The sequence below is a fragment of the Tarenaya hassleriana genome, unplaced genomic scaffold (assembly GCF_000463585.1).
Source record: "Tarenaya hassleriana unplaced genomic scaffold, ASM46358v1 Cleome2, whole genome shotgun sequence".
Lineage (NCBI taxonomy): Eukaryota > Viridiplantae > Streptophyta > Magnoliopsida > Brassicales > Cleomaceae > Tarenaya > Tarenaya hassleriana.
In genome coordinates, this window is record NW_010965372.1 from 3,161,120 (window position 1) to 3,171,314 (window position 10,195).

The 10,195-nt window shown below is 36.8% G+C and overlaps 3 protein-coding genes across 4 annotated transcripts in view; all 3 read right to left on the bottom strand.

Moving 5' to 3' along the window:
* Nucleotides 1-2,089, bottom strand: part of LOC104811963 — a 4,452-nt gene extending 2,363 nt beyond the window's left edge. Inside the window, exons 1-3 of one of the 2 annotated variants that reach the window (XM_010538859.2) lie at nt 1,660-2,089; nt 441-750; nt 9-330 (exon numbers count right to left, since the gene is read on the bottom strand). In XM_010538859.2, the coding sequence (XP_010537161.1) occupies nt 9-330; nt 441-620 (502 nt within the window). In that variant the 5' untranslated portion in view covers nt 621-750; nt 1,660-2,089. Of the gene's footprint in view, nt 1-8; nt 331-440; nt 751-833; nt 1,640-1,659 lie in introns of those variants that run through there. The other variant, XM_010538860.1, reaches the window with a different exon arrangement.
* A 1,179-nt stretch (nt 2,090-3,268) lies between these two features.
* On the bottom strand, nt 3,269-7,053 carry LOC104811964 (proline--tRNA ligase, chloroplastic/mitochondrial). Its single transcript, XM_010538861.1, is given in 12 exon segments — nt 3,269-3,767; nt 3,848-3,931; nt 4,031-4,230; nt 4,429-4,590; nt 4,877-5,014; nt 5,205-5,411; nt 5,879-5,992; nt 6,101-6,187; nt 6,299-6,409; nt 6,513-6,569; nt 6,695-6,979; nt 6,982-7,053. Coding segments are annotated over 12 exon segments (1,644 nt in total). The 5' UTR covers nt 7,039-7,053; the 3' UTR covers nt 3,269-3,625.
* Nucleotides 7,054-10,079: 3,026 nt separating this feature from the next.
* The window catches only part of LOC104811965 (scarecrow-like protein 8), a 2,271-nt gene continuing 2,155 nt past the window's right edge, over nt 10,080-10,195 (bottom strand). The window contains exon 2 of the mRNA XM_010538862.2: nt 10,080-10,171. The gene's annotated coding sequence lies outside the window, so the exon portion shown is untranslated. The remainder of the gene's footprint in view (nt 10,172-10,195) is intronic.

Consider the following 10,195-nt stretch of genomic DNA (forward strand, 5'->3'; position numbering starts at 1 on the left):
TTCAGCAGGTTCTTCAACAAACGGATCATCCCGAGCTGTCGATATATCACTACTGCAAGCAACATCAGCAAGTATCTCGATTCCAGAGAAGTCATGACTATTGCAGTCGGGCTTTTCACTAAAAACTTCCGATCTTCTTCCATAAATCAGATTAGGGTTTAACCTAGCAACACGCAATGCTTGGTTGATCTGTGCACAACGTTCTAAGCCTTCACGTCGAGAAGAGGACTTATTCGAAGGTGATGGAGAGCGAACGATAAACCTCCGTTTTTTTATCGGGACATGCTCTACTTTTTCTGCAAAATGCTGGCCTAGAACCGCAACCCCAAGCTGCCATACATAGAAAACAAACGGCCATCAGGATCGAAGGACTCAAACAATATGCCAACAATGAAAGAGAGAAAAAACCCATAGAAGAGGAACAGGAAGCTGATAAGAACCTTCTCAGATTCTGAAACACCTTCCACCACTGAGCCTGCTGCCTCAACTCCCAAGGCTGCAACTCGGGAAACCGGTTTCTTATTACGTCTTGTTGAGCTCCTGCTCCCTTTAGCCACCATTTTCCAAGGAAGACTAGCATTGATGGTCCTCGTAAGCTCTACACCGTCAGTGCTCATCATGCTTCCTCCAAAGAATGCAATACCACCCAAGAAATATCAAATACAGCACGAGACTTGGATTTGTTGGCACTCCTAGCACACTTGACACCGAGGTTTAGGATGTCCGCATACTTCCTTTAAATGTCCTCCCCTGAAAACAATAAACTTGGGTAAGCAGACCAGCCAAAGAACCGAAACATAATGCAAGTTCACACATAAAGAGATAGTGCCTACTTTTTCTATAAGAAATATAGCATCTTCTGATCAGGATGATATTCTAAACATACTGACTGAATTCCATATTGCAGTAACCGGCCTCCGAAAATCCGATCAAGCGAAAAAGCAACAGACAAACATGGGTGCGTATGACCAAAGGTTTATAAAGCATTTTCTCGCACTAACAGCACAAAAAATCAGAATCGTCTCAATTTTGAGCCGTTAAAAATATACTCCAAGGACTGTCCGCACACTTGTCCATGTAACTCTGTTACTCCCAACTTCTTCCGGCATATGGAAAAGACAGCAAAACATGGGATACCACATAACATGAAGCACATCACACATCGTGGAATCGGCTTTCCTTAGAATATGGTTCAGGGTCGTGTGCACACGACCAATCAAATATCAGCCGCCTCTTTTGCTCTATCAAGCAAAAGGGTCAAACAAAGGGTAGGAAGATAGGCAAAGATCTTTGTCCAGTTTTTCAAAACCAAATCCAGAACACATGAAGACATAGTGATCTCAGAAGGAGTCACAACGATTAGGCTTTCAATGGTGTGATTGTGGGAAAGAACGATAGCAGCCCCAGGATTTATAATCAATGGTCTTAACAGGAGAAGATCTCCCCGAAATCTCAGGTCGATAGATGATCGTCGAACAAAACTCTAAAGGATCTGCCATGCCAAGGGAAGTTTCGCGCCGTATCGAAGCCGACATTGATGGAACCACACGTCCAAAAGCAAACCGTGTAGACATCAGAGAACAAGGATCTCCTCCGCTCGTAAGAATAATAACCATCATAGAAAGAGTCAGAAAACAAAGAACTAGGGTTTTCATATACCTGTTCCACAATCTCTTTTTTTCCTCACTCTAACAAAAAAATCGCCGCCGATTTGAGAGAGATCCAATCAACTCCTCCACGAGAATCCACACAACCCTCCCGTTCCACGGCCAAAAAAAGCAAAAAACGGATTCGATTCTCAGCCTCCGTCGTCTACTGTCGCCGATTTACAGGTCTCGGAGACAAAACCACAGGACAAGATCTACCAAACAGACCAATTGGAGTCAGAAACAGTGGCCGGAGATGGTCAGAGACCGAAGAGGAACACCGACCAAAGTGGCGGCGGAAGCTTCGTCGTCGTCTTCACACGGAGCAAAGATAGAACAAATTAACTTGGTTTCCTCTCTCTTCTTTGTCGTTCGGATGAACAACGCTGCCCCTATCACCACGTATTTATCATCCTTTTGGTACCGAGAATACCCTCGCTATCACCGACTAATGACCGGATCTGCCCTCCTCTCCCTCGGGTCCTGCAAATTGCCATATTCTCTGTTTTTGTGGGAATTTAACATTTTTTTGGAAAATGTGGAAATGGAAATATTTAATTTAATTTTCTGGGTCCTCGATCCGGCTGCCATAACTAATTAATTACCCTTCTGCCCCCCGAAATTATGGTCAAACAGAGATTGTTTTTTAGTTCACTTCCTTGATTATTCTCCGGATGACCCCTTATCTTTTTATTGTTTCATTTTCTCACCAACAAAGTTTTGTTTTGATCATCTACATCCCTTAATTAATGGTGCCGGTCTCGCTTATGGGAATTGCACTTAGGATACGGTGATATTGCGGAGAAGATCGTCGGCAAGATGATGCGTTCATTTTTTTTGTACCATCTTATTATTATTTTTCAAAAAATTTCGATGAAACATTGAGTTACATAAATAGTATGCATTTTAATGTTTAAGATTTAAATTATTATTTCGAATAATTTTTCTTTAGCTTTATTTCATGAAAAATTAACGGTAATTCATCTAAAGAGATTATAATGCATTTTATTGGCTTGTGGCCCTGAAAGGATTTGACATTTATCCAAATTTGTAAAAGCAATATGTTGTTAAAGAATGTTTGACCCAAAATTGCTGATATCATGGGTTTAAATATTTTAAACCAAAACCGCTAATTCTGCTATTAGCGAATAATTTCTTCAAATTGTTACCGACAAACTTGTTATGAACAGTATTTTTTTTTTTACATTTTGTTATGAAGAATATAAATAACCGTATACTATATTTATTCATATGATGTATACTCTTATAGCGGTATTGCTGTTGCCAAATATTGTATTTTAAACTCTGCCTAATCCATAGTATTTGACGTTTATACTCTTTTAAATTAGTTTGAAAACAAACTTCATTTTCATAAAAATCCAACTATATTTTCAAAAACTCATCTTTATTGACATAAATAATAATGAAGAATGATTTAATAATAAAGAAAAAACACAATTACGACAGATGATAATAATAGTAATAATAATAATAAAATAATAAGAATCAATAAAACAATTACTAAATCTAAGTGATTTATATATCATAACGATTAAGAGAGAAAAAAAGTAAATAATATTGGAGAAAAAGACGAAAATAAAGTATCAATAGAAAAATAAAACTAATAACAATTGGAATTTTTTAAAAAGTTATCTGCTTTGTTGAGTAATTATTTTTTATAAAATAATATAACAAATAAACTAAGAACACTGGACCCGACCTGACCAGACAGACACACACCCACAGCCTTAAGGACACAGAGAACAACAAAAGTAATCCGCTTTCTTCGCCCTCACGGTCCTGACCCTTGAGCACCCAAGAGACGGAGACCTCGTTCTTCATTCAGACAACTGAAAATACTTGCTTGATTCATACACGTAATTGTACACTGGCAATTCTTGGGGGAAAAAAATCTCTTTTTTTAATATGATTTATGAATCGAGAAAGGTGTTGTTAAAACATGGGAGGGGGGAGCAGACCTAGTAAGACTTGGCAAAGATCGCTACTTCTTCGGCGGAATTGCCAGTCATCAGACAGCTTTTTGTCCCGGGAGTCTGCTCGAATGGGAAACAACGAATCGTGGCCCCCGTTTCTTCTTTTACCCGAGCTTCATCTGCGTCGCTGTTCGGGTAAGTAGACAGAACATTGTTAGTAAGTATGCTTGGACAGAAACAAGTAACTGCCCTTCCGAGTAAAACTACCTTGCTGACCAAGGACCTCTTGCCCATTTCCCTTCCGAGATCGCTGCTTTTAGTTCATCGTAAGAGTTCACATCCACGATATTACTGCACAACAATTACGATACCTCGTGTTTAGGATTGTTCCCCACGATAAAAGCATCATGATGATGATGATGATGATGATGATGATACGGAAAAACGCACCTATCCCTGAATGACACCGCCTTTTCAAGAAGAGACGATTGGATCTCGTCCAACTTTTCCTTTACATAAGCCACTAGTGTTGATGGCTCCATGGAGATACCGAAAACTTTCCCCGCCTTCCCGGGCACATCTCTCCTCGAGACGACGACACAGTTACTGGATACATCCCGTGGACCAATTTCAATCCTAATAGGAACTCCCTACGAAACCCAGTTTCAAAAAGAACCGACATATCAGAGGATTAATACATTCAGAAAATGAAATGGGAATGGGCAAGTTAAGAGAAACTTAAGGTTGGTTATTCACATCAATGGATTGGATTCTCAAATTGGAAACTTTATTCATCCCAGAAGGTTTCGTTCATGTATGGTTTTCTAGGAATATAACTCATGACAAACCTTCATTTCCCAGAAGTTGAATTTCCACCCGGGGGTATGTTGTTCTCCGTCGTCAAGTTTAACTTTCACTCCAGCAGTTCGTAGAACTTCTTTCACAGATGATGCCGCATTCAAAACAGCTATTTTTTCATCGGCCTTTTTCCAAATCGGTACAATAATTACCTAGAAGCAAGAATATGGATACAAAGGAAAATTAACAAATCGACAAAATAAGCAAATAAAGCTTCACCTACAAGAGACTTGACTGTGTTAGGGGCATCTAATAAAACAATTGTTTAAACATAACGGGCAACAAAGTACCAAGTAACTAGTCATTTAAAACTTTTTTTTTGCTGTAGGAAACAACTCCAGTACCCGAAATCATGACTTGGCATAGTCGTAACGTACTGTAATAGAACCGAAGCAGAAAAAACCAGTATGGAAGACTCGGAACAAAGAGAAGATGAACCTGTATTGGTGCTAACTTTGGTGGAAGCATAAGACCGGTGTCATCTCCATGAGTCATGATAATGCCTCCTACAAAACGAGTACTGATGGCCCATGATGTCTGCCACACATGCTGCCTTTCTCCATTCTCGTCTGCAAACTGGTACGAGTCATAAATATCAATTGACTTTTCTCTTCATCATGGAATTTCAAAAATCAGAACAGAGAAATAGCTGATGAATCAATATAATAATAAGTGGTGTCCTTTGAACACATGAAAATGAGGAAGAATCTTATTCTCCAAACAAATTCAGATGTTGCATATTCATGAGAAATAGAGCCATGAGTACCTGAGTTCCAAACGCACGAGAAAAGTTCTGCCCCAGGTTGTGGCGGGTCCCAGCCTGCAAAGCCTTCCGATCTCCCATCATAGCCTCAATGGTATATGTTTTGTCAGCACCAGCAAATGTCTCCAGTTTTGATTTTCGACCTGCAATAACAGGTATTGCAGCTTGCTCGTAGGCAAATTTGGTATAGATTTCAATCATCTGTTGTGCCTGCAATACAATGTCATAACATTCATCATACAAAGAGCACGTAAGCACTCAGGGCGTGGACTTAGAAAATGGAATGTATACGCAACAAAGGAAAACAGATATGGAGCCTCTGCTAAATATTCAAGTGGGCTTGGACACTTTTTATTCAGACACAAGATTATCCCCTTTGTGTTATTAGTAGTAACTAACATTTAGGTAGAATTGTCACTTTAACTCATATTTAGTATCTATGAGTTATGATGGCGAAAGGATTAGGTTTGATACAGTAACTGTGTATATAAGCTACGGTATTGAGGTATCTCAGATTAGTATTTGGATTTGGATTGTTAGGGGGAAAGAAAGGACCCTTCATTTATCAATCCTTAAAGCATCTTCCTTTTGGTCTATCATACAGAAAATCCCTATTTGCTGCGACTTGATCTTAAAAGAAAATCACAAAAGAAACCATAAGTAGAAACAAACCAAACCTCCTTTTCTGCCTCCTCAGGAGTGGCGTGGGCAGTATGCCCCTCCTGCCATAGAAACTCAAGAGTTCTCACAAATGGTTTAGTCCGCATCTCCCATCTAGTGACATTCACCCACTATACCACAGGAAAAAAAAACGAAGAAGAAGATGAATAAGAGAAGCAAAGGAGGTGGCTGGATCTATTACTAAGAAAGGTGAGAGATGATAGGATATCTGCTCACACCTGATTGATCATGAGAGGAAGATCGCGATAACTGTGAATCCACTGAGTAAACATGTGATTCACGATTGTCTCGCTAGTAGGCCGAACCTGCCACAACCTCGACGATCGGAACAATCAAAGCCAAAACTTGGGTCATAACTTTTTTCACAAACTATAGCTTTTTCAGTAAAAACACAAGCACCCTGATCAAATGCCTACCACGAGCTTCTCTTCAAGTTCTTTCCCTCCTCCGATAGTGACAAGGGCTAGTTCAGGACTGAATCCCTCAACGTGCGAAGCTTCTTTCTCTATGAATGAGTATGGTATAAACTGCATAATACAACAAATCCTTTGACCAAGAGAATTGCAGAGAGGAAAACAAAGAAAATGAAAATGATAACTTACTTCTCATGTATAAAGTCGCGAAGGATACCTGTGGGAAGTACATGTTGTCATGCCCAGTCTCTTTGAATTTCGCGTTTAAGTATTCCTACAGACCAACCAACACAACCCATTGAAACGGAGTGAAGAACCACAGCAGTCGGAACGCTAAAAGAATCAAATCGGAATCACAGAGAAAAACCAAACCGACAAAATTTCATCCCAAACGAGAACCTGGATCGCTTCCCACATCGCGTAACCGTACGGACGAATGACCATGGTGCCACGAACGGGACCGTAATCGGCCAACTCTGCACTGGCGATGACATCCAAGTACCACGCATTGAAGTCCTGCGACCGAGGCGTGACAGATTTGTCAGACCTGAGACGCTCGACCTCGGGCTTGGTCTCCGGCGAAGCACTCGTGCTCGGCGTCGTCGCCGCGCTCTGAGCGGAGAATCCAGCGGCGAGTGGCCTCCGGAGATACAAGCTCCGCCGCAGAGCCGCTGGGGAGCGGGAAAACTGTCGACGGGAAAGAGGAGGGAGGTGAGAGACGGCAGTCTCAGGGATGGCACCATTGCAGAGGTTTTTTGCGCCTGAGGCCTGAAGGAGATGAGGTTTATTTTCACCGCAGACGACGACTTGCTGAAATTTTAAAAAAAAAAAACAGTATGGGCCTAAAGCCCATATTATGTAAGTTGAGCCCAAGTAATTCATACGGTCCAGTGTATACATAACGAGCTTTTAAATATGTGGCCCAAACAATACAAGAAACGACCATCGTCTCTATCCTCAATTAATTTGACTTTTTGTATGGGCAGTCATGATGACTCAGCCATCCATCCACGTGCATAGCACGTGTTATATGTCAATATGCAAAATTGATAACAAAGAAGGTAACACTTTCTTACCACAATTGTTTTTCGGTTATCCGGTATTTTAAAACGAGAGTCAAATTAATTTTAAGGTATAAAGTAAACTATATGATTAGAATATACGTGGAGTGGGATAGACGATTTGCTTCTACATCTAAGTTGACACTTATGTTGTTGTATAGAATTAAAGTATTTTTTTTCTTAATAAATAGCTGGTTTTAATTCGTATAAAAAGTTATGTGATTTTTGCTGTCGCATCTTAATTTTCGTGTAATGTGAATTGTTATTTACTGTAAAATAAATGTTTAAATTTGAAAATTTTCAGTTATACATAATTTATCAGAACAAAAACTATCTCATATTGGTGAGAGAATAGATCCGAATATGATAGAAGCTTATATCTTTGTGTTTTTTTAGGGAAAAATAAAACATGAGAATGATGGTTGTGTCTCTTTAACATTCACTAGATTCCGTTTTGTTCTGCAGTTCTTGGTATCACCTTACATTGGCTGTTCCCCTATCGCACGTGGACTTTCGTGTGTGTGTATACAGATTTTATACACACATCGTATATCTTGTCTTAAAAATGATAGCAAATGAGCGGAATTGTAATTTAAAGGTAGATTTCGTAAATTAAAAATTAAATTTCCCAACAAACTAGAACATGTTGTTTTTTGTTTTTTTATATATCTCGTTATCTATATTGGATCTTTTAATAGATTATTGTAAATAGTTCTGAACAAAACTATTCGAAAATTGGGTATATGTAGGAATGTTAAAATGAGTCTGACTTACGAACTGATTCATGAATTAATCCATATTTTTATGAACAAAACTCAAAAAATTTGAACCTACAAAAAACGGGCCGACCGAATCATTTTGTCAAAATCTGAATTCGTGACCAACTTGACGAGTTTGAAAAAAATATTTTTTGATTTTTTAATAATTTTATATTTAAATTTTGTTTATAACATGTATTCGACTTGTTTTGTTTAAATTTTTAATATTTTAGAATATTTTTTAGTATTTAAATTGTATTTTAAATTAGACATTTGGTTCATCGGTCAATTAGTTTGGTTTGTGATTTTAGATGAACCAAGTTGAATCAAATAATTTTTTGTATCAAAAAACAGACCGCCTCGAGTTAGATTCAAAAAATCTGAGATCGAGACATGGATCGAGTCGGACCAACTCATTTTACACCCTTAATATCTAAAGATACAAGATTTTGGAGACAAAGAAGATTATATGAAAAGGAACACCGGTTTGTCGTCGTACACCTTACCAGATGGGAAGATGAACCCGAAAATTAATTTTAGAAATTCGTTTTCATTTAACTTGTCATCTTGATAATATAATTTTTTAAATCGAATATCTTTGGATATTGGAATTGATTCATTATAAACAATTACAAACCTATATATTTATAAATGCGAGTAATTTGTAAGCAGGTTTTAGTAAGATATAAATTTTAAAACGTTTTATGATATGATCCATTATTTTTGGATCAAGGTATTTAATATTCACGTTTTATATATAGAATACAAATTGATTTGTATAATATCTTCTAAATAAATCACTTAATAGCGTAATAAATTGGTATAGGGTAGGATTTAGATGGTTCCACCCAAATAAATAATGAAGTTGGATTGACATACTTTCTATCCAAGTTGATATAGTGGGACAGGGAGATATTTTTAATGTCAATTATTTTGATATACTAAAAACAATATATATACTTTGTGTATGTATATATATAATTTATAATTATAAAAATCTAAAAATACTTCTAGAAGACTAGGAGCAAAAATAACCACGGTCTCATCTGGAAAATAAATCATAATAAAAATAGTCTACATCACAGTCTAAAATATTTTTTATTATAGTTATAAAATGATTTGTAAAATATATATGGTAAATTTAAATAAAACATAAAAATATAAACATTATATGTATTTTCTAATTATCTATATTTCTATTTATAAAGCAAAGTTAGTTATAATCAAGGTTGCATGTATTAAACCCACACCTAATATGTTTGTGGACTTTTTTAAAACATTATTATGTCCCACATACGGTTCTGATAATTACTTTTCTCTATATATGTAATTTAGTTAAATTTGTGTTTTAGGACATTTGCCTTATATTTCTAATGATACACATGAAAATATTTTTGGACTACGATGAAGAAATATATTAGGAGTTAATTTTTACGTTAAAATTTTAACAAATACGTAAAATCCTAAATTTGTTGACTCTCTGTGACATGTCAACAACAAAATATAAATAATTAATTGCATAAAATTTATATAATCTTGGTTGGTAAACATTCAAAATATATGCATAACATGTTAAAATATGTAATTTCTCGTGGATGGTTTGTATTTCGTTTAACGCGTTTGATGATTTATAAATTACATCATTATTTCATAAAACGAAATCTTTTTTTTTCAAGTATTGCGGCCGGGATCAGTGGGAGCGCTAATTATTAGGTCATATATATATATATATATATGTATGTATCACATAGAAGTTGTGATGGCCACGTCAGAAAATATTCGAGGACGAAATTTCTTCTGTGATTTACCTAATTCGGAAAAATTCTGTAATATCTCGTGAGATATAAGATTCCATTTATTAATAATAAAATTAAAATTCCTTTTTTTCACTTTGTTACAAAAGATTCCTATCCCTCCTTCGTCGGTCCACCGTTTATATTTTTCTAAGCAGAAGACGTTACAAAATTAATATCGAAAATTACAATAATTGAAATCTCAAAATTAATAGTGATAATAATAACAATAATACCATAGAAAAGGTGAAAGAGTGTGTGAAGTTAACGCAAAGCAGATGCGACAGC